The sequence below is a fragment of the Schistocerca gregaria genome, chromosome 7 (genome assembly GCF_023897955.1).
Source record: "Schistocerca gregaria isolate iqSchGreg1 chromosome 7, iqSchGreg1.2, whole genome shotgun sequence".
NCBI classification, from domain to species: domain Eukaryota; kingdom Metazoa; phylum Arthropoda; class Insecta; order Orthoptera; family Acrididae; genus Schistocerca; species Schistocerca gregaria.
In genome coordinates, this window is record NC_064926.1 from 344,034,071 (window position 1) to 344,059,528 (window position 25,458).

The following is a 25,458-nucleotide window of genomic DNA, read 5'->3' on the forward strand; positions in this document are numbered from 1 at the left end:
TGGAATGGCTATATACTATCTGCAAGATACGATGGATATGGGAAAAAGGTACTTCCAGTAGGCTACAAAGAAAATACTGGGGTAGTGAAAGAAAATTTACTTAAAAATAAATCTACACCTCTCTAAATATTTTGTCTACATAACTTTCATTTCTGTTAGTTGCCGTATTTCTTAAACAAGCGAAAAATTTGCACTCTGCATAACCTGCTGACTGGGATCGTCTTCAGTCCGTGACACTGTCTTCTAGTTATCCGTCTGAGTTAAGCCCGCTGTTCGGGAGTGGAATGGTATGGAGATAGTATGATTGTGGTTCGACGAACCCTCTACCAAGCACTTAAATGTGAATTGCAGAGTAATCATGTAGATGTAGATGTAATAAAACTGAGATGAGCCGTTCAGGATATAATTCGCGATCTCTTGATCACAGATGTCAGCTCATGTGGCATCTCAGAATCCACCTCCTATTCCGGGCTTGTGTCGAAGTGATTTCTTCATCATCTACCACACCATACAGCAATCTTTTCTAAATCGCTTTGCAACTGATACTGGTCTTCGGATGACCTTACTAGACGGTAAATTACAGCATCTGCGAAAAACCTAAGAGAACTGCTCAGATTGTCACCCAGGTCATTTATATACGTAGATCAGGAACAGCAGAGATCCCAGGACGCTTCCCTGGGGAACACCTGATATCACTTCAGTTTTACTCGATGATTTGCCGTCTATTACTACGATCTGCGACCTTCCTGACAGGAAATCACGAATCAAGTCGTACAACTGAGACGATACCCAGTAGGCCCGCAGCTTGATTAGAAGTCGCTTGTGAGGAACGGTGTCAAAAGCTTTCCGGAAATCTAGAAATACTCAATCAACTTGAGATCCCCTGTAGATAGCGTCCATTACTTCGTGCGAATAAAGAGCTAGCTGCGTTGCACAAGAACGATGTTTTCTGAAACCATGCTGATTACGTATCAATAGATCGTTCCCTTCGAGGTGATTCATAATGTTCGAATACAATATATGCTCCAAAACCCTACTGCAAACCGACGTCAATGATATAGGTCTGTAGTTCGATGAATTACTCCTACTACCCTTCTTAAACACTGGCGCAATTTTCCAGTCTGTATGATTAAGCGTATGGCGTTTCGAGTTCACTAGAAACCACATCCAAAATTCCTTTAGTTCTCCTAAAATGATACCTACAGCCGTACTAACTGAAAAACTTATGTACTCTTTCTCCCGCTTGTTGGACGAGGGGGCGGCGTTTGAACTTACTGTTCCCCTCAACCCCCAACCCCGCTCCCAGGTAGATCAGCAAACTCATTTCTTATCGCCAGTCGCTAATCTGCTTTGTAGGCCTTCCCCGCCTGCAGTGTAACGAAAATGAAATTCCATAGGAGCAGTCATCGGCTGAGTTTTCTGGCTCTCAGATAGTGGTTTTGCAACCCGTCGACCACGGGAGTTGTGATACTGAAATCCTTTACTCATGATCGCTTAAAAAATCTCTTCACTAATATCTGTGTAAAGGTGTTTGAAGGTTGAGATGTTGTGAAACGAACTGGTTTGTCAACTACGGAAAGCATTAATATCTCTCTGACAGATATCCATAAGCCAGAAGCGGATTGCAGATAACGGAGGCACTGCAGTCTGGTACGACAGAGATGCTGGTACAGCGGAGCTCTCAAGTACCTCCTACCACTCACGTCGGCAATCAGACTGTGACGCGCCTCAAACCTATTACTCCTTCTGCGATGATTGTGGAGCCGAGCTTTGCAGACACGCTGCAACATTATACAACGTGTTCATTCTACCTCATAGGTCAGAAAGCAGCAAACTGTTCCTGGAAAATTTCGTGCGGATACGTAGCAGCGACGGACCAAGTTGCTCTCATTACATGTCTTAATGTGCCTTTTGTGTTTTGATGAAGGTGACACTAGTGAAGCTCAAGAAGCGTTCCCTTGTGTCCAAGTGTGCTCATAATATTTCACTGCTCAGGTACGCAAATATGATCTTTTGGTATTCTTGTATGTGGGATGCAGTTAGACGTGTTCCTTTTCTTTTTAAGGAACACGGAAGTCCAGTGGATAGCTTTAAGCCATGAAATACTGGGGACAGCAGAGGATTATAGGTAAAAAGATAAGATCTATTAAAAATTCTTGGACATCGTAGAAAATAACGAATTTATATGGTGGTAGGGGAAAATACACACATCATAAAGTTTTGCACCACCTCGGTTCTGGGAGTTCAGGAACCTGTACAGAAAACTGGGATAGAGGTCAACATCAACATCATTTCTGCCCTTTTTATTGCTCATGGAAATCGCACATTGCATGTTGTACCACCATACAGCGAGACCTACTATCCACAAGTTCATCAAGTCACTGTTGGTCCAGATTGTCCCAATCCTCAACAGCGATTCAGCGTATATCCCTCAGAGTGATTGATCGATCACGTCGTCAGTAAAGAGCCTTTTTAAATCCATCCCATGCATGTTGGACAGGGTTCATGTCTGCAGAACATCCTGGCCACTCTCTAATCGAGCGATGTCGTTATCCTAAAGAGAGTCATTCACACGTTGTGCACGATGCGGACGCGAATTGTCGTCCATAAGAACAAATGCCTCGCCAGTATGCTGCCGATATGGTTGCACTATACGTCGGAGGACAGCATTCACGTATTGGACAGCCGTTATGGCGTCTTCCATTACCACCAGCGGCGTACGTTGCCCTACATAATGCCACCCCAAAACAGCAGGGAACCTCCACCTCGCTGCAGTCGCTGGACAGTGTCTCTAAGGCGTTCTGCCTGAGCGGGTTGCCTCCAAACACGTCTCCGACGGTTGAAGGCATATTGGGCACTAATCGTTGAGGAGAACGTGATGTCAATCCTGAGCGGTCCATTTGGCATGTTGTTGGGGCCATCTGTACCGCGCTGCATGGTGTCGTAGTTGCAACGATGGACCTCGAAAGAGACGTCGGGAGTGAAGTTGAGCAACGTGCAGCCTATTGCATACAGTTTGAGTCGTAACACGACGTTCTGTGGTTGCACGAAAGACATTATTCAACAAGGTGTTGTTGGTGTCAGGGTTCTTCCGAGCCATAATCCGTAGGTAGTGGTAATCCACTGCAGTAGTAGCCCTTGAGTGGACTGAGCGAACCATGTTATTTAAAGTTTCTGCCTTTCTGTCTCCGTGTGAGAACAATTTCGCTTTGGTTCAGTCCGAGACGCCTGAGCGCTTCCCTTGATGAGAGCCCTTCCTGGCACGAAGTAACAATGCGGCCGCAATCGAACCGCGGTATTGACCATCTAGGCTTGTTTGAACAACAGACAACACGGTCCGTGTACCACCTTCCTGGCGGATTGAGTGGAACTTATCGGCAGTCGGACCCCTCCGTCTATTAGGCGCTGCCCATGCATGGGTGATTACATCTTTGGGCGGGTTTAATGACATCTGTGAACAGTCAAAGGGACTGTGTCTGCGATACAATATCCACAGTCAATGTCTGTCTTCAGGAGTTCTGGTCAGCAGATTGATGCAAAACTATTTTTGGATTGTGTATAAAAATGCAACAACTGAAACTGGCAACACCAATCTTCCAAAAAGTTGCAAAATGGGCAAACATAAATGACTAGAGGACAAGTGTAAGTCTATCGAACTACGGGAAAGATAGATACCGCCCTTAGGAAAATTAAAGACTTATTGGAGAGAGGAGAAGCATCTGTACGAAACTCAAGAGGTAAGATGGAAATCCAGTATTAAGCAAAGAAGAGAAAGCGGAAAGGTGGAAGGAATAGCGAGAGGTTATGTACAGTGGAAATGAACTTGTAGACAATTTTGTAGGAAGGGGAGAGGTAGCAGATGAAGATAGTATGAGAGATATGATACTGTAACAAGAATTTGCCGGGGCGCTGAAAGACCTACGTTGATACACGTGCCCTGGAGTAGACGAAGAACTGCTGATATCCTTGGGGAAGCCAGACGTGAAAAACCATTCCGCATGCCAGAATGATATTTTCACTCTGCAACTGAGTGTGCGGTGATATGAATCTTCTGGGCAGATTAAAACTGTATGCTGAACCGAGACTCTAACTCTTTGCCTCACTGAAGAGTGAAAAATTCATTCTGAAAACGTCCCCCAGGCTATGGCCATACCATGTCTCCACAATATCCTTTCATCCAGGAGTGCTAGTTGCGCAAGCTTCGCAGAACAGCTGCTGTGATGTTTGAAAGGTAGGAGACTAGCTACTGGCAGAACTGAAACTGTGCAGACGGGTTATGGGTTGGATGTGGATTGCAGTAGTTATTCAGAGATAGCGAGCCTTGCACTGGATACTTCAGCGTTCTGCGTCAAACCAGTCTTTGGGAATATGGCCACAACGACAACTGTCGTAGAATTATACTTCATTGACATTGACATGGCTGATAATGGGAATTAGATATTGGTAATGGCTTTACAACACCGCTGTATCACTGACCAGTGTGTAATCACCTGTGTTTTTTTTTTTTTTTTTTTTTTTTTTTTTTTTTTTTTTTTTTTTGCAGGTCATTCAACAGAAGAAGCAGTCGAGAAAGACCAAAAAAAGTGACGAAAAGGCGTCACAGTACGACGATCTTGGTATGTGACTTTTATGACACAGGGAGGCTTTTAGTTGTTGCTGCATTACGTGTATCACCTCTGTTGTGGTGTCAATGTTTGCAGGGAGAAAGCGACGTGTGGCCTTCCTGGACATGCTACTCGTCGAGTCTGAGGATGGGCAGAAACTAACCGACAAAGAGCTGCAGGAGGAAGTGGACACTTTTATGTTTGAGGTGAGCCCGCTCTGCCGGTGGGAAGTTATCTACAATATGTAGTTACCAGTACAGAGTTCCGAGACTTCAACTCAAAACACCAGAACTCAAAATTAGTATCATTGTTCTAAATTATTCAAAAGGTATGGAACCCCATTCCTTTATCTGTGATGTTTCTCACTATTCTGCGCAGATAGTGCAGCAGTTTTTATGCAAATACGAGTATTATCTTCTGACTCGTTAGCATACGCCATTACTCATAAAATTATCTCGAGATTCCAGTCGCGTCCTTTAACCATTACCAGTCCAAGTCCAACAAATTATTCACTTCCTAATGAAAGTCACTCAAAAAATGAATATTTATAGCAACTTTTTGTCATATAGTCGAAGAATGGAAAATCTGGGATGGAATGTCACAATATTGTGAAAAGTAAAGTAGCTATTCACCATATAGGGGAGATGTTGAGTTGCACAGGCACAACAAAAAGACTGTCACAAATAAAAAAATTGTCAAAAATAGACGATAAATACAAGTACACCCACTCACGGAGACGCAGTTCACACACACATGACAACAGTCTCAGGCAACTGAAGCCACATAATATAGTGTCGGATATTAACGCTGGCTCTTTAGGTACATGTAAAGTCCTTACGAGAACAGAACGACCTTTTGAACGATAGAAAGCGTAGAGTACTGCGATTGCACATGTATCACGCAACGGTGACATAAAAGTGAACATTTAGGATTCTTTTTTCATATTCAGAGTCGGATGTTAATGTGAGATTATCGAGTGCATGGAAACTTCTTATGGGAACAGAAAGACTTTCACTATAATAGACAGCTTCGAGTATTGCTACTGCACATGTGTAACGTAATGGTACATTAGAAACTATTTGCTTCGATGCAACAAAAAAGGCATAAAAGTCAGCGTTTACAAGACCAGTTTCTGCACACGATGTTGTTAATACATTAAACGGTGGTCGGCACATTCCTCTCCTTGGTATATTTTAGGTCCAAGTGACGCGGTACGATATTTGGTTATCAGCGGGAAAAAGTACAAAAAATTCAAAATGGTCAATATTAATTTATTAACATGGTTAACTTACATCCTTGCTCATTTTTCTGTCTTAATACATGTAAATGAAATGAGGAGGTCATCATATGGTTATAGAATATGATCGAAGAGTATGATCAGGGCTTGTAGACGTACGCAATTCTCTTTACTGCTGTGACCTGTACACAGGTCCCACTCAAACTACGTTAGCGTAAAATTTCCTTACTTTCTTCAGAATTGGTTCCACAGACTCAATAAATTAGAAAAATGACATGATTCCACCAAGTTGTGTTTTAAATGACCTTATTTGTACTGATAGTTACAGATATTCTCCGTTTTGAAGTGAATCTAAAGAAAACATACAACACACCATAATACGAGAGCAAAAACATTAAATTCATATAGCTACATTGAATACAGTGTTAAACGAACATAGTAGTTACCTACAATAATGGATGTGGGCACATTGTTCTTATTTTTAAAATATAATAAAAAGCACACCGTTTTCGTTCTAGTCATTTTTGTTTATTTCAAGCTATTTTACCGGGTTATTGGACTATCTTCGGGAAACTGACTAGCGCTTGGAAGGGACACCAGTTCTTAGGTAACCAAACATTATAAACGAAGACATAATCCACTTACCAGTTTTTCGGCCAATGTCAAGGCCTGTAATGCTGTGTAGTTTAATTATTTATTGTGCTTCATTTTTTGTCCGTTGAGTAAAGTGTAATTTTGATGTAATGAAATAAGTCTGACACACAACACTCTATGCAAGTAGATATTATCTTTGCCTATATTCTTTTGTTACTTCAGAACTAGTGCCCTTCCAGACGCACCCAGTTTTCAAATAATCAAAAATTAACAAAAAAACAATTACTCAACCTTAAATATGGAATTGTTCTACCTAGAAGTACCTAAAGAATAAGTGAAAAACATCGTATTCAATTTCTTAAAAGAAATCGCTTGCTACGCATATATCTGCAATTAAATGTGCTGGATTGTCTTGAATTGTCATATTATGACTCCGCACGCGATCATAATAATTTTCAATCTCGTCCACTGTGCCCTGAATCAGCAACAGAGAGCAAACGTATATAACCTAAGCAGTGTATATCACCACTCTATGCTACCCCCTCTGGTTTTTTACGAATCTCATTCTCTATATTCCCTGCGAACATTTTAACTGTTAGTGTAAAAGTCTATGTTTTTAAATGTTTACCCCGTCCACTATAATTCTTTTTATCTTTCCACTTTGATTCCAGCACAATTTTATTACACTAAACGAAATAAAGTTCTTTTTTTTTTTCATATGAAGGTATTTGCCAAGTGGGTCGTTTTCTTGTACGATTTGTATGCCTAATCTATTGGAAGTAATATATGTTAATTGTTGAACAGTTTCAAACAATGGTTATATTCTGTGAAATGGTGTCACACACACACACACACACAAACACACAGACATGCTCGTAGACACATACTCTTTAATATACAGATATAGATCACATACAACACGATGAACACTTTGACCTCTTAATTTTATTTGTTTTACCTTTGATCCATTGTTACTATTTTACCTTATTTATTTTCTGTGTGGGCGCCGCTCATCTACGAAACCTAACGAGTTTGTTTTCCCCGTTCTTCATTTCTGATACCTATTTCATGTTGTGATGTACTATAGTTGTAATGCTATAGTTGCGAATGCATTGTTTTACAATAAAGATATAGGTACAACTTCACACACTCTTCAGTTTTATACACTAAAATATTAAATTCGAGATTAGACACTGTATTTGTCGCTTACCACTGACGTACCGAACATATATGGTACTAGCAGTTACGTTCCGTCGACGAAACACGTCTTGACAATGGTTCGAGATGTGTCTGTACCGGTGCTCACATGAGGCACCGCTTTGTGTATAAGTATCCGCGTCCCCCACGTAACTGTTCGTGTAAGACAGAGGTATACTGTGAAATCGTATCGATATTACAGTAAGTACTTTTATTCACTGACTGACATTTGAAATTTTCTCATGCATTCAAGCACATGTGACAGTAATATGAACAGGTGATCGTACAGTATGTTTTGTTGTACACATTACATGGTTCGTTTCCCTGATGCTTCTGGCTAGATGTGGCATTTTAATATTGTTCTTGAAAGCACTTTGCCTGTCAAACACCTTATGTCTTAGATTATTACTGTTGCTGAGAGGGCTGTGCACAAGTATGCATAGCATGCGATTTTTTTTAAGGAGCTGACAGCGATGAGTCTCCATCTGTCACTATGGTAACTAATACGTTTGTTTAACGTTGCATCCAATGTAGTTATATCACCTTAACGTTTTTTCTCTCTTTTTTTTGTTATGGTGATTGGTATGTTAGTTAGATGCATTTGAAAACGAATGGTATCTGAAGGTAGTAGACAGAATAATTTAAAACATAGAATCGTTGAATCACGTCATTTTTCAAGAGTTATGCAATCTCCACACCGAAGCTCATGAATGCAGATTATTACCATTGATGTCATTGTTGTTTGACGAGAACCACTTTGTAACTGTCAGGACGTGTCATGAGCTCTTCTGTCGGCCTTAGTGATGATGTCGTAAAGTGTGATTTTTCCCGTGAAGAATATTCATTAAGTGGCAACAAAGAATGCTTAGGATATACCTCCTCCTACCTCTGGTTGTCCATTGATTCAGCATTTCTTCTCTGTTCATGATGGCAGATACGTGAAGTAATGAATGGTGGAATATAAAACGAATATGTCTACTTAACGAATATCATCTGCAAAATAGTTCAAATGGCTCTGAGCACTGTGGGACTTAGCTTTTGAGGTCATCAGTCCCCTAGAACGTAGAACTACTTAAACCTAACTAACCTAAGGACATCACATACATCCATGCCCAAGGCAGGATTCGACCTGCGACCGCAGCGATCGCGCGGTTCCAAACTGTAGCTCCTAGAACTGCTCGGCCACTCTGGCCGGCAATGTCATCTGCAGTCATACCGCGTCCATCCATCGTAAGTTCATCTCACCCCTATCCCAAGCGCCTACAGTGCCTTCACTCAACGTAAAAGTCAAAGGGATTGGTTATTTTGTAACTTAATGACTGTTCTGCACATTTGGCAATTTAATTACGTTGTAACAGAGCCGCGAAATTCGGAATGTGAAGGTACACGAGACGTGATTATCACTGCGGCCTATTCTAGTATATTTGATGTCCACGCTATTGTTTAAATTTGCAGAATGCACTAACAACCCCTTAACCCCTTATTCAGATGTGTTCCATTCTTCCAAACTCTCGCATTAAGAGGTATGTCTGTCGTAGGGTCACGACACGACCACAGTTGGCATGTCCTGGGTTCTCATCTTGCTGGGGCACCATCCAGATGTACAGGTGAGTGTTACCAGACAGCTTGACGGCGTGACGAAGCGGCTGCGGACGTTAAGATACCGTGATTCTCTGTTTGCAGGAGAGAGTATACGCCGAAATGAAAGATATATTCCAAGACGACCAGAGAGCACCGACAATGCAGGATCTGAATAACATGAAATATCTTGAAATGGTTATCAAGGAATCCTTGAGAATTTATCCAAGTGTGCCTTTCATCCAACGCAGGGCCACTCAAGATGTACAAATAGGTATGTGCATTAGGTGACTTAAGACGACTGTATTTACATGAAGCTGTTACTCAAATTAATTAGCCCTTTAAAATCGAAACTTCAGTTTAATGTATATGTAATTACAATAAGTAGTAAACAAGTTTCGTAACAGAATAACTCCATGACAGTCGGAGCTATGTAACTTTTATCCTGTCGTTCCAGTTGCTTTTCAGTTCGCATTTTGTCGATAATAACAGTTAACACTCGTTTATGACTGCCTTAACTAGTCTTGAGCATTTGCCATCCAAATGTTCTCCACTTCAGTGAGAGACCAATAAACTTAATTGTGTTCTCTTTTGTTGGAAGCTGAAGTTTCTAAGACAAGACTGCATAAAGCTACAGAATCTGATGAGAGGACTCTACGCCTACAATCTGTCTGAATTGTGATACTCTTATCAATGACGAAAATTTCTGCCCCCGCGTTTGTTGGGGTATTTTATGACTACTAGTCAGTGAAATATTCCAGTAAGTGACATGTTACTGTATCGTGTAATGGTGAGCGCTTGTGTAAGTATTGTCCTTAATATCAACTGAAAAGGAGGGAGGAGACCGTAGACATGCGTATCATTAGAGACTGCTAATTTCCGTTATAACACCTGAACAACTGAGCTTTATTTTAAGAGAAGATTCCATACGGCTACAAAATACAATGAAAAGAACTCTATGCCTACAATCTGTCTAGTTTGTAGTAGATTTCACAACGACGAAACGTAACGGCGCAGCCTTTACTCGAACAATCCAACTCTACTTCATCAGCTGGCCAATCAGTTGTATGTAAGGTAATATAAAAACAATTTGTTCTAATTGGAAGGCAGTAACGTCTGCTATGTATCCTGTCGCTCAAATCAATAAACATCAACATTCTGCACGAACTACATGGTCTTTCCACCAGGCAGGCAAACTAGGAGTCTTCCTTGAACGCGAAAATATAGGAACCGTCATATATTGGGAAGATATCCAGTAAATATCAATAGAGTGGGCTCTCCGTCTGCTTGTTTGTTATTAGTTTCATGACTAGACTAGTATTTACTGTAATATAAAGTCATATAAGTACATTTGTAATTCATGTATTGAACGGAATATATGCAAAAACTGAGAATATATTGACTGCTTAAATGCTTAATTGAAATACGAGTGAACTGTTAATTTTAATATCTGAATCGGATCTCGACTTAAATTCTGCAGGATGTTTCATCTGTATAAGCGAGAGTGTGTTTGACAAAATAATATGTTACGTTAGCGGAAACTATTTTCGTACTGCCACTCGATAACTGATTCAACTTATTCACACTTCGCCAACGGAAGTCGTAATTTCTGTAAGGACTTAAATGCACGTATGTTAGTACGTTGGTGGCAGGGCTGAGCTCAGTAATAATTCTCAAGTCGAATGTATAGATTTTTCATTGAAGTGTTAAACACAATACACTATGAAGAACAAATCATTACCATTTCAGAAAAAAATGGATGATTTATTCAAGGGTAATTCAATAATGAGTGTGTCCACCTCTGTCTCCTAAGCAAGCAATTATTCTACTTGGCATTGATTGATGGAGATGCTGGATGTCCTCCTGAGGTATATAGTGCCAAATTTTGTCCAATTGGCGCGTTAGATCGTCAATATCCCAAGTTGGTTGAAGCATCCTGCCCATAATTCTCCAAACATTCTGAATTGGGGAGAGATCCAGTGACTTTATTATTACAGGTAGGGTTTTGCAAACATGTAGACAAGCAGTAGAAACTCTCATGGTGTGCGCTCGGGCATTATTTTGCCGAAATGTAAGCCCGGGATGGCTTGCCATGAAGAGCAGCAAAACAGGGCGTAGCCGACATATCGCTGTGCTATAACGGTATCACGGATGAGATGGCGCCCCAAACCATCACTCTAGGTTACCGGACCATATGGCAGGTGAGAGTCAGGATGGTATCCCACCGCTCTCCTGGGCGTCTCTAGACGTCTACATCCACATCTACATGTACGTGATTACTCTGATACTCACAAAAAATGCCTGTCAGAGGGTTCATTGAACCACCTTCACACTGCCTCTCTATCGTTCCACTCTCGTACGGCACGCGGGAAAAACGAGCACTTAAATGTTTCGTGCGAGCCCCGATTTCTCTTTTTTATCGTAATGATCATTTCTCCCTATGTAGGTGGGTGCCAACAGAATGTTTTCGCAATCGGAGGAGAAAGCTAATTATTAATGTTTGCCACTCCAATTCACGTATCATGTCTGTGACACTATCTCCCGTATTTCGCGATAATACAAATCGAGTTGCCCTTCTTTGTACTTTTTCGGTGTCATCCGCCAGTCCCACCTGATGCGGATCCCACACCGCACAGCAGCGCTCCAGAATAGGGCGGACAAGTGTGTGTAAGCAGTCAGTTTGGTAGGCCTCTTGCACCATCTAAGTGTTCTGCCAATGAATCGCAGTATTTGGTTTTCTCTACCCACAATATTATCTATGTGATCGTTGCAATTTAGGTTATTTGTAATTGTAATCCCTAAGTATTAAGTTGATCTACAGTCCGCAGATTTGTGTGACTTATCGCGAAATCGAAATTTAGCTGATTTCTTTTAGTACTAATGTGAATAACTTCGCACTTTTCTTTATTCAGAGTCAATTGCCACTTTTCGTACCGTACAGATATCTTATCTAAATCATTTTGCAAGTCGTTTTGATCATCTGATGACTTTACAAGACGGTAAATGACTGCATCATCTGCAAACAATCTAAGACGGCTACTCAGATTGTCTCCTATGTCGTTAATATAGATCAGGAGCAATGTGGGGCCTATAATATTTCCTTGGGGAACGCCGGACATTACTTCTGTTTTACTCGATGACTTTCCGTCTATTACTTCTAACTGTGACCTTTCCGACAGGAAATCCCCAATCAAGTCGCACAACTGAGGCGATACTCAGTAGGCACGCAGTTTGGTTAGAAGACGCTTGTGAGGAACGGAGTCGAAAGCCTTCTGGAAATCAAAAATATGGAATCAATTTGACATACCCTGTCGATAGCAGTTACTATTTCATGAGTATAAAGAGCTAGTTATATTTCACAATAACGATATTTTCTGAATCCGTGCTGACTATATGGCAATAAATAGTTCTTCGAGGTACTTCTAAATGTTCGAATATAGTATATGTTCAAAAACCCTACTGCAAATCGACGTTAGTGATCTAGGCCTGTAATTCAGCGGATTACTCCTACTTCCCTTTTTGGGTATTGGTGTGACTTGAGCAACATTTCAGTCTTTAGGTACATATCCCTCTGTGAGCGAGTGGTTGTATACAATAGCTAAATATGTAGCTATTTTATCAGTACACTCTGAGAGGAACCAGACGTATACAATCTGGACTGGAAGCCTTTCCTTTATTAAGTGATTTAAGCTGCTTTGTTACACCGAGGATATCTACTTCTATGTTTCTCATCTTGTTCTTGATTGGAATTCAGGAATATTTACTTCGTCTTCTTTGGTGAAGGAGTCTCGGAAAACCGTGTTTAATAACTCTGCTTTAGTGGCACTGTCATCAGTGACTTCACCGTTGTTATAGCGCAGTGAAGGTATTGATTGTGTCTTGCCACTGGTGTGCTTTATGTATGACCTGAATCTCTTTGGGTTTTCTGCCAGATTTCGAGACAGAATTTCGTTGTGGAAATTATTAAAAGTATCCCGCATTGAAGTACGCGCCATATTTCGAACTTCTGTGAAACTTCGCCAATCTTGGGGATTTTGCGTTCTTTCATATGCCTGCCTAGACATGTCTTAGCTGGTCATAGGAGTTCATTTCGAAGCGGGTTTCGTCACAGAAGACAGTTCTACTCCAGTAAATCAGATTCCAGACCGAATGTGCTCGACACCACTGCAGACGGGCTTCTCGGCGTACACAGCTGAATGATGGCGTAAGGGGGTAGTCGGCGCAAGGAGCTCAGCTGCCTTTCTGAGAGACATCTGTGAATGGTCCTTAAGACTACTGATGCTCCAGTTGCACGTCGGGTCGATGATAATGATGAATTTGATGCTCTGAGTGCCTCTCTGACGACTGCTTGGTCTTCTAGTCATCCCTCTGGGTCGATCGCTCCCTTCTTGATGCAGTATTCTGCCATGGTTCACCCATTCCTGCCAATATCGTCGAACAGTGGCATCGCTCCTACTCAAATGTTGAGCGATTCGTCGAGTACTCAAACCAGCTACACGTCCTCCCTCGATTGCTGACATCTGCCTGTATTGTTCATATGCCAGCCTGCGAGGTACAGTTACTGTCCTACTGAGCACAAGTAATGAAATGTACAAAGACCTTTTGCCCTGGTATCGACATGTTCCCTGTTTACTATCACTGTCCCAAACTGCGTTGCAGCGCTACCCATACATCCACCGGAACCCAAAATTTACAGTTTAGCATTTTCCGTAGGTAGTTGTTTTGGCCTATTTGGATAACTCCTTCGCGGGGCGTTATTATTTTTTGTCTTACAGTGTATATCGATCAGCGTCAGTGTCAGTTAGAAAAAAAGGCAAGAGTAGGCTTGAATGATTCGAATACATCATTTTCTGGTTTACGTTATAGCCATAAGAAAGTAGATGGCGGAAAGTGATTTTATTTATCACACTCGTGCTCGTTACTCTTTGGACACTGTAGATATCAGCGATTCCTCACAAAGCAAGTTACCAGTTTCGTTTTTCCGTTGTACTGCATTATTGAAAACACTGTTCTTACGTCAAAGGAAGAAATACATGGGTTTGGTTACGCTCGTTAACATTTCCAGTCGAACATTAAGAGGTGCTATATTATACATGCAGTCTAAAAGAGGTTATTAGTCTTCAGAATACCCTATCCGTTAATTTTAATTTCCGTCAAATGGTTCAAATGGCTCTCAGCACTATGGGACTTAACATCTACGGTCATCAGTCCCCACTAACTTAGAACTACTTAAACCTAACTAAAACCTAACTTACCTAAGGACATCACGCAACACCCAATCATCAAGAGGCAGAGAAAATCCCTGACCCCGCCGGGAATGGAACCCGGGAACCCGGGCGCGGGAAGCGAGAACGCTACCGCACGACCACGAGCTGCGGACTAATTTCCGTCACATAAACTCATCAGCTCTTCCAATTAGTAAATGAAATCAGTTTATCTATTGAAATATGTTCAACGTCTGTTGTTTGCTTTTCCCTTCGCCTTTTAGCAGAGGTCTCTGAAACAATTGTGGAACCATTGTGATTTATTCTTGAAAAAATGTAAACCATTGATTTTGCGTCCTAGTCATTACTGGTGTCATATACATTTAACTGTTAAAATTATTGGCCTAATGTAACGATTAAACTTTCATACAGTAGCCTATGTTTTGCCTCATTTCTCTTATTGTTTCTTCAATCCCGTAACTTTAATACTTCGATTACTTCAAACTGTTCTGCTGTTTATGTTTCTCATCATTAACTCTCGTAAAACTTCTGCACCAACTGCTCGTGCCTTATAACTGCTATATTATCCATGATGTACGTAGGTATATTGTTTATACTTGTTGTGTTATCCATCATGGCAATATGCTATAGTAATTCAGAATTGTTAATTGAGGGAGTAGGAATGAGAATTGTAAGCGGGAGGGAGTGGGAGAGGGGCGGGAGGGGGGGGGGGCGATACAGGCAAATTATCTGAAACTAGTACTGACTGCAAAGCCTGTGTACACTATGTTCATTTTGCAATGACATGTGACAGCTGCTGTACACATATGACCTCATGCATTTCTCTGCTCTTAAAGATACGTAGTTATAATGTTTCTTTCGATAGCTATTTATTTATAGCATGTTGGAGTACCTGGGTATATTGATGATCTACATTATATGAAGGGCATCAGTGTAAGACAGCGAAAACTTCCTAGCTTCATGAAGTTTGGACCAAACTTCTTGCTCTATTCCTTTACACACTGTAGTAAAATACCGCAAGTGTGAAGAAAGCTACAATGCTTATGACAAAGGTCTGAAAGATTTGGAGAATAAAAGAACCCTTTTCTCCTGGAAGAACCGAGTGTGTACAATGAGCTGTATATAGAAATAACCTGCCACTCCTCGATACTGTGGATATACACAATTAGTTTAAATATTGTTTACATCCAGCAGTATTCGGGTAGATAGCGTGTACAGTTTCAAATCGATACTGTCTTTGTCTCTAACGTTCAGAATTACAGTGTTGTTTGCGGGTTATTATTCTTTATCTATTAAAATTAGATTCTTGCTATCTCGTTTCATGTTTTTAATGATTTTTCTGGTAAGAACCACCTATGTATTGAAACTGTGTAACGTACTGCAGTTGTGTATGAGTAGGTAACGACAGCGAAGATTGCTGGGAATTTCGAGCTGTGTTCTGGCGCTCAGTTGCGAAACCTCACAGTTTTTCCTGCTGGGTTGAATAACTTGCAACTATCAGAGACCATTTTCCACCGTATTCGGCACAATGCTTACGGCAGATCGAATCACCGTCCATCCATCCAAATTTTGAATTTCTGCTCAATTCCTAAACTGCTTACGAAATATTCCTGGATCGTTACCATCAAAATAATAACCTTCTCAAATCCGAATTTGTGTTCTGGCCCTAATGACGTCGTTGGTGACGGCATGAAAAACCTAAGGCAGTTTTTTTTTCGCTCTACATACTGTCTTAGTAATGTCTTAGAAGTGGGCGAGAATGCTGATAACTGATAGCTCAGCATTTAAAATCACAGTGTATAAAGGGTAAAAAATATAGTACATATTGACAGTGTAAATTCTTTATCATGGACTCCTCTCTGGGTGCAGTCTAAGCCTACCTCATATTCTTGTTGTCAGCCGGCTACAACATCCCGGAGGGTACCACACTGACGCTGCACATCTACCACGCCCACCGTGACCCCGACCACTGGCCGGACCCGGAGCGCTTCGACCCGGACAACTTCCTGCCGGAGAGGGTGCAGGGCAGGCACCCATTCGCCTACGTGCCCTTCAGCGGAGGACCGCGCAACTGCATTGGTAAGAATAATGATATGTACTGATAAAATTCCCTCAAGCTTCCAGCCGCATTAAGTGGTTTAAAATCCACAAGCTCTCGGCCGGTACCTCCTCGGCCATAGTCTGAGTGGAGAATGTCTTTTTGTTCCTGCTACCGTACGTATATGTGCCAACGGCCTTGCCGCAGTGGTAACAACGGGTCCCGTCAGTTCACCGAAGTTAAGAGCTGTCGGACTGGGCTAGCTCTTGGATGGGTGACCGTCAAGTCTGCCGAGCTCTGTTGGCAAGTGGGGTGCATTCAGCCCCTCGCGTGAGGCTAATTAAGCCGCTACTTGACTGAGAAGTAGCAGCTCCGGTCACGAAAACTAACGACGGTGGGGAGAGCGATGTGCTGACCACATGCCCTTCCATATCCGCCTCCAGTGACGCCCCTGGACGGAGGGATAACACGGCGGCCGGTCGGTACCGTTGGGGCCTTCCAAGGCCTGTTCGGACGGCGTTTAGTTTAGTTTAGTTTCGTTACCGTCCGTACATAGCCGCCCTGAGATGTCATCTGTGATGCATTCATAACCCACGTTGCATTTTTACTTCTACTTGTTGCCAGTCAGACAAGAACATTCAATAGCAAGGAGGTAGGAAGAGTCCTGTGCACTGAATTGTGCGGGAGGTGGTTTCAGAGTAAGGGAACGCACCTGCTAGTGGTGACTGTATCGCGCTGGAGTACCGTATAGACAGCCGAGAATCACATACTGATCGTGGCACGAAGCTGTACAATATATGATGTGACACTTCAATTTCTACCGGGCGTATTTTATGACGAAATAAATCGCGAGTGAACAGCCTGGTATGAATGTGTATAGGACACAATATTTCAGCAATCGACCACATTGCCGAAATATTGTGTCCTATGCACACTCATACGAGGCTGTTCACCCGAGATTTATTTCGTCAGTACAATATAGTTAGTTAACATTTATTATTAGAACACTGCTATGCTCCTCCAGCCATCCGGTCAACCATAGTTGAACTGATGAATGATTAATATTTTCCTAAGTTTATTAACTATGATAAAAATTTAAACGAGAAAGACATTTTAGCGCGCACTTAAATAAGCGGGTGCCGAACAGTTACTGTCAACTCACTGCGAGTCTTCTAGCGAACACGAGCGAGACAACACTTGTCGGGGCGGTCAAGTGAAATGTGATGCCGATAATTATTCCTCGCAGTTAACAGTGCCTTGGAAAATGTTTGAGTATAGCAATTCGCTAGCAGTCTTACACCACGTATGAACAAAGGCAACTTGCGCTTAGGACGGAGTGGTGTGACGAGCTACTGATAATCCACTGCCGTGTTGAACTGTGGCTTGGTGAACGGCCGTGGGAAATTCTAAACGTCTCGTAATACTGTGAATCATTAAACTGTGTCTCGTTGCGGTGCTCTGAACATGGTTCCTCCCACAGAATTTGATTTAATGAGCCGGCCGGAGTGGCCGAGCGGTTCTAGGCGCTACAGTCTGGAACCGCGCGACCGCTACGGTCGCAGGTTCGAATCCTGCCTGGGCATGGATGTGTATGATGTTCTTAGGTTAGTTAGGTTTAAGTAGTTCTAAGTTCTAGGGGACTGATGACCTCAGCAGTTAAGTACCATAGTGCTCAGAGCCATTTTTTTTATTTAATGAATGGACCTAAACAGGCTGTTACTTGCGTTCTTGATTACGGTTAAACATTAATGACTAGAACTCAAGTGGCATTATAGGTTTTGATAATTTTATTTCGTAGCACTGGATTTTCTCCCACACTAGCACTTCATCTTCGCGTAGTTTGTTGTCTGTACGTCGAAAGCTGTTCTTGGATGGACAAAAAGCCAAGCAGGACGAAAGTTACGAGACAACCTTAGAAGTCGCGAGGTAAGCAAACCAAAGTCATTGATGCCAGGAAAGTGAAGACAAGTACCCTCATAAACCGTAGTGTTGATATAACCTGGGATTTTGTATCGTGGAAAAGGCGTTTTATAAAACTCACCGTGTAACAGATAGACAGGCGAATCGGCATTCTTCTTTTTCTTTTAAACCGTTACAACAGGTGATCCCTGTAGCGCTGTATAAGTGTCACAGAAGGCTATGCGGCTGTATGAGGACGGTAGGAGCAGCCAAAACACACTCACCACGTATTCGGCGGCAGTCATGGGTGTTAAACGAGTTGACGCTGCTGAGGTTGAGGATGTGTTAAATGTCGATCTGTTTTACTTTAGGTAACGAAAAAGGCACCAGATGGGGCGTTCTGACGACGTCCATAATAATAGAAGTAACCCTTGCAAAAATCAAAATACTTACATACGATTTTTCTACCCGGAAGTAGCATTATATAGTGTAAAATGATGCAAAATGTTCGAAATTCTCAGTAAAATCGTTGCCGGCTGTGGACAACGACTGTTACAACACAATATGTTCAAGTACGAATACAGAAAAAAAATGTAAGTGCAACAATGAAATGTTCGGATTAGAAAGAGCATAATACATGCATGCAGTTTCTCGAACCCCACTGTTCACCCTACAAATCGAAGAAGCATTCAAGGAAAATAAATGTTTAGGAGTGGAATTAAAATTTAAAGTGAAAGGATATCAATGAAAAGATTCACTGATGAAATTGCTATCCTGAGCAAAAGTGAGCAAGAATTTCAAGAGCTGCCGAGTGTAATGAACAGCCTAATTAGCACGCACAATGAATTGACAGTAAACTGAAGAAAGGCGAAAGTAGTGAGAAGCAGCAGAAGCGCAAATAGCAGCGAACTTGACTTCAAAATTTGGGAGCAAAGTATTGCCATACTTGGCGTAAAACGGCACATGACGAACGAAGCAAGGAGGACGTAAGAAATAACCTGGCAAAGAAGGCATTCTTATCCGGAAGAAATCTATTAGAATGAAACTTCGGTGTTATTTGAGGAAGAAATTTCTGAGAATGTGCGTTTGGTGCAGATCAATGAGTTATGGACTGTGGCAAAATTAGAAACGAACAGGATCAATGCGTTTCAAATGTGCTGCTCCAGAAGGATGTTGCAAAATTATGTGGACTGATGACAAATGAGGAGGTTCTCCGCAGAATCGACGAAGAGAGCAACACACCAAAAATGTTGACAAGGAGAAGGGGGAGGTTGATAGAACATATTTTACGACATCTAGGCATCACTTTCATATAATTCGTTGCTGGCCGCATCAGACCAGTCAGAAAACTGACGACCAACCGTCACCACGCCCCCGTCCCCACTCACACCTCACTCTCCAAAAGAATTAAGCTTTGTACAAAAATATGCAGGTCTAAGGCTGTTTGCTTCTGATATGATCTTATGACGATATCTGAACATCTCACATTGCGACCTACGTACTTAATAACGTAGAAAATGTCCTTGGTAATATTACTGATGATATTATCACGGTGGCTTCTTTTGCTGCGTCATGCATTTCCTGTCACAGGGCGTCATACTAAGCGCTCATAAGGATAGGCGGTTTTAATTTTGTAAAACTGTTTTACCAGTTGAGGGTCATATCTCATGACTACCGTGACTGTGACATCTGAGCTCGTTTCGCAACTAGGCTTTATTCTTTTCTTTCCATAAAATGAACTTGGGATTTTAGTAGAAAGCGTTACAACAACTTAATTTCGTCTATCCCTCAGTTTAAGTTTAAGAGACCTTAAGTTTGATTTTCGATAGGTTCCACCTTCAGCAAACAATGTTTCTTTTTTGTTTTTTACCCGACACGATTCTTTCAAGTTCAATATTATCCTTAGGTTTTCTATTTGCTTTCTGTCAAATAATAGGAAATGTTGCTTTTCACAGTAAGCATACAGAAAAATTAATTACATGGGATGTATGAGATATTACACCTTTAACGTTTAACTCTTATGTTTCACATTATTTTACCTGATGTGAAAGACTGTGTGTCTGTATGTGTGCATATGCAATGTGTTTACATATCCTTTTACAGCTTTCAACGAATCTGCATGTTTAGAGGATCTAAAAAAAGTTCTTTTTCGATTTGGTGGATGTTATTGTTGTTGTAGTAGTTGTTGTGATCTTCAATTTGGACACTGGTTTGATGTAACTCAAAAGCTACTCTGTCGTGTGCAAGTCTCTTAATTACCGAATGACTATTTTGACCTCAGTCTGTATACTATATTCCTCTCGTGATGTCCCTCTACGATTTTACGTCCCCCTCTCCCTCGCCACCCACAGTCCCCTCCAGTACTAAATAGGTGATCCATTGAAGTCTCAGAATGTGTCCTGCAACGAGTCTCTTCTTCTAGTCCGGTTGTGTCACAAATTTCATTTCTCCTCATTTCTGTTCAGTACAGTACCACATTTCAAAAGCTTCTATTCTCTTCTTGTCTAAACTAGTTTGGTAAATACTTGACTTAAAAACGGAAATTATATATGTACAGTCAGAAAAAACAATTTTTTTCTGCTCTTTGAGAGAAAGTAAATGAAAAAGACAGTGACGATGTAATTTCACAGAAATAAAGTTTGGATAAGAAAAACAGAAAAGGTACTGTTTGCTAAGTGTGGAACCTATCCAAACACAAATTTGTTTGTTCGCAAACAGGGACGCAGCCGTGAATTCAAGCTCAAAATTAAAAACAACAATTAATTTCATCAAATCCCGAAACTTTTGCATGCACAAATGAACATCCTTCTACACTCCTGGAAATGGAAAAAAGAACACATTGACACCGGTGTGTCAGACCCACCACACTTGCTCCGGACACTGCGAGAGGGCTGTACAAGCAATGATCACACGCACGGCACAGCGGACACACCAGGAACCGCGGTGTTGGCCGTCGAATGGCGCTAGCTGCGCAGCATTTGTGCACCGCCGCCGTCAGTGTCAGCCAGTTTGCCGTGGCATATGGAGCTCCATCGCAGTCTTTAACACTGGTAGCATGCCGCGACAGCGTGGACGTGAACCGTATGTGCAGTTGACGGACTTTGAGCGAGGGCATATAGTGGGCATGCGGGAGGCCGGGTGGATGTACCGCCGAATTGCACAACACGTGGGGCGTGAGGCCTCCACAGTACATCGAAGTTGTCGCCAGTGGTCGGCGGAAGGTGCACGTGCCCGTCGACCTGGGACCGGACCGCAGCGACGCACGGATGCACGCCAAGACCGTAGGATCCTACGCAGTGCCGTAGGGGACCGCACCGCCACTTCCCCGCAAATTAGGGACACTGTTGCTCCTGGGGTATCGGCGAGGACCATTCGCAACCGTCTCCATGAAGCTGGGCTACGGTCCCGCACACCGTTAGGCCGTCTTCCGCTCACGCCCCAACATCGTGCAGCCCACCTCCAGTGGTGTCGTGACAGGCGTGAATGGAGGGACGAATGGAGACGTGTCGTCTTCAGCGATGAGAGTCGCTTCTGCCTTGGTGCCAATGATGGTCGTATGCGTGTTTGGCGCCGTGCAGGTGAGCGCCACAATCAGGACTGCATACGACCGAGGCACACAGGGCCAACACCCGGCATCATGGTGTGGGGAGCGATCTCCTACACTGGCCGTACACCTCTGGTGATCGTCGAGGGGACACTGAATAGTGCACGGTACATCCAAACCGTCATCGAACCCATCGTTCTACCATTCCTAGACCGGCAAGGGAACTTGCTGTTCCAACAGGACAATGCACGTCCGCATGTATCCCGTGCCACCCAACGTGCTCTAGAAGCTGTAAGTCAACTACACTGGCCAGCAAGATCTCCGGATCTGTCCCCCATTGAGCATGTTTGGGACTGGATGAAGCGTCGTCTCACGCGGTCTGCACGTCCAGCACGAACGCTGGTCCAACTGAGGCGCCAGGTGGAAATGGCATGGCAAGCCGTTCCACAGGACTACATCCAGCATCTCTATGATCGTCTCCATGGGAGAATAGCAGCCTGCATTGCTGCAAAAGGTGGATATACACTGTACTAGTGCTGACATTGTGCATGCTCTGTTGCCTGTGTCTATGTGCCTGTGGTTCTGTCAGTGTGATCATGTGATGTATCTGACCCCAGGAATGTGTCAATAAAGTTTCCCCTTCCTGGGACAATGAATTCACCGTGTTCTTATTTCAATTTTCAGGAGTGTATATATGTAATAAACATCATTTGCAACTGTCTTCTGTATCGTTTCCTAATCGAAATGAATATAGTCGCTTAGTACAAATGCTTCCCCGTGGAATCAAACCTGCTATACTTAATGTTACGAATCGCTAAGTTTCCGAATGTTACCCTCAACAGAATATGAAAATTATAGAATTTTTTAACTCCATTATCTTTCATGTATCTGTTGTTGTTATTTAAAACACTCCTTTAAATATAAGCCTTGTTTATGTATGTTTTTTACTGTTCCGACAGGCCAGAAATTCGCCGTCCTTGAAGAGAAGACAGTGCTGTCGTACATCTTACGCAACTTCCGCGTAGAGACGGTGGAGAAGCGGGAGGACCTGAAGCTGATAGGCGAGCTGGTGTTGCGGCCTTTCAAGGGCGTCTTCCTCAGGCTGACTCCGCGGTAGAAGGGTTCCTCCTGGTAACAGCCGGGGCAAAAACTGAACTGCAGCCCAGCGTGACCAGGGCACCAGACGCACCACACAAAACGAATCTACTAACTAACGAGACAACAATATACTCGATTTTTCCAATTAGACAGAAAGTAGCATTTCACGATCCCAAACTGTGCATTAGTTGATACTAGGGTCTTTAACAAGTACACACAAGTTTCTAAGCAAGCGCCTTCTTCAGTGTTTCTAAAATCATCTACATTATATCCAAGCATCCTCTTTTTCACTGCTGGACTACACATCACATGTTTCATAAAAACAACGGCAGCGTTCAAAAAAAAAAAAAAATCCAACATGAATGACAGTGCTGTGAAAACTGTGTCTGTACTTTGCACTGACGAGTATCAGATTAATACTGAAGCTCTGCCTCTTTCACATCTAATTTTGGAAAAGGTACAAAAAGCATGTGGACTTTTAAGAAATTAATTTTTTGTACATTTGATATACTTTGCCTCAGTTCTTCGAAATTTTAAGGAAAACATATCAAAGCTCTCTGCCGTTTGTCTCATTCGCATATTAATTGCTCTATGGGTGCCAAGAATATTACACTACAATCAGTATTCAATGTTGAAGATTATAGGACTGCATTTTAATGGTCAAAATTACGAACGTATCTAGTGTCCATGTTTTTGTAGATGATGTATGACATTTGATTTTTATTATTATATAAGGTAATTGTGTACAGTTGACATATATTTGTAAAAACGGAAGTATATGGCAAATAAGGAAAGGCAGTAGTACTACGATTATAGTTATATGAAACTGATATTACACGTAATCTTCTAAGTATCTTGTATATTCAATACATACATAATTTATACTTCCCTGCTGCAGTTTCTACCTGTATGTTCCAGCTAATCTCATCAACTACTCTAAGGATTTTGACACGATTATTACTAATAGATAGACCGATTGAAGAGAAATGTTTGTGTGTATAATTTTAATGCTGCTTAGTAAGGATGAGTGTGTCACATATGTATTAACTGTTGGATATTTGATTGGTGTTTGGAGTGACATCTCGTGCGAATGATGGAAGCTACAAGTCGGTGAGCTGCAGAGGAGGCCGTATCTGGTGGAAAAAGCAGTAAATTAAACAGCTGCCGAAACACTACAGAGCAGCAAAGCTTGAGCAAAATAGATTTGTTTCCCTTTTCGTCTAGTAATAAATCGCATGCTTCTATACTGTAAAGCTGTGTGGTCGAAGCGCAGTGGGACCGCGAATTTTTCAGTCTGTCCTGTAATCTAGTGTTCTGTTAACTTGAAGTGAAGCAATTGTAAAAGAAAATATGGACTCGACCCACAGTAATAAAATAATAAAACCCTCAAAGGGGCAGTAAGAACGTACTTGATCAAACACAAATACGTTCCTAAGACATCTGTTTTTGCCCACAGGAATTAACTTTACATTTGGCACACTAAGTATACTTCAGAACGATGCTAGTTCATCAGAAAATACTCCAACATCCAGTTACAATCAGTGTCTTAACCACACACGAAATAGACAATAAGTAGAACGACACAGTCTACACTGGTACAACAAACTAACATACAATCAAGCGCAAACCGATGATGGATATTAGAAAGTTAATGACAAAATCAGACACACTATGGCCTCATCGTGTCTTTTATACAGAATTACAATTACAGTACAATCAGAGCACACTACAGCCACACCGTGCTTTTTCAATTCATGTACCACTATATAACCACCGTTCTACCAATGCAGCCACGACACAGCTGCACTGCTTTTTGACATTTATAATCCCTGGGACACACTAATGCCAGCACATGAATGAAGCTGCAGGCACACTCAACGGAACAAGTCGTTCGGCAGGCCCACTTCAGAATCGTCGGAACGGTAACTGTGTTCCGCAGTTCCTCCAAGAGTCCAAGCTGTTGTATCTTCTAGATATCTGGAAGTAACACCGTCCTCTCTCCTAGCCAATCAATGTCTGAAGGACAGCCTGCCACGCCCTGTGCTGACCATTGCAATCCCACTGCTCTGTTGCTTTCACTATCTCTCCGACTTCACGAGACTGCTTGTTTCTCCAGGGCCCCTCTCGTTTTGCCGGTAACGGCTGAATCCAATGTAGCGCTAACAGCTGACGGCTTTGGCCACTTAGCCGATAACATAGGCAAGCACGGCGATGCACCATGCCAGGTCCTGGCAACGAACCCAAGACTTGCCCATCACTGCCTACAGCGGTCCCCAGTGCTAGTTCAGCTTGATGTGGCCGCTCCCCCAGCATACTGCCGGCGCGAAGTCCAGCTGCTATCTTTCGCTCGTCTCCCCCCCCCTCCCACCCCCTCCCACCCCCCGCCCCTTCACCACCTGCAGTCCGCCAGTGCTCTCAGAGCCGGCAACTGTTGACAGAAAGCA

At 42.4% G+C, this 25,458-nt stretch overlaps 1 protein-coding gene across 1 annotated transcript in view; it reads left to right on the plus strand.

Moving 5' to 3' along the window:
• Positions 1-23,898, plus strand: part of LOC126282121 (cytochrome P450 4C1-like) — a 67,546-nt gene extending 43,648 nt beyond the window's left edge. Inside the window, 6 exon segments of the mRNA XM_049981590.1 lie at positions 4,544-4,616; positions 4,701-4,810; positions 9,171-9,239; positions 9,316-9,484; positions 16,335-16,514; positions 22,876-23,898. Coding sequence (XP_049837547.1) covers positions 4,544-4,616; positions 4,701-4,810; positions 9,171-9,239; positions 9,316-9,484; positions 16,335-16,514; positions 22,876-23,051 — 777 coding nt within the window. The 3' untranslated portion in view covers positions 23,052-23,898.
• Positions 23,899-25,458: the final 1,560 nt, after the last annotated feature.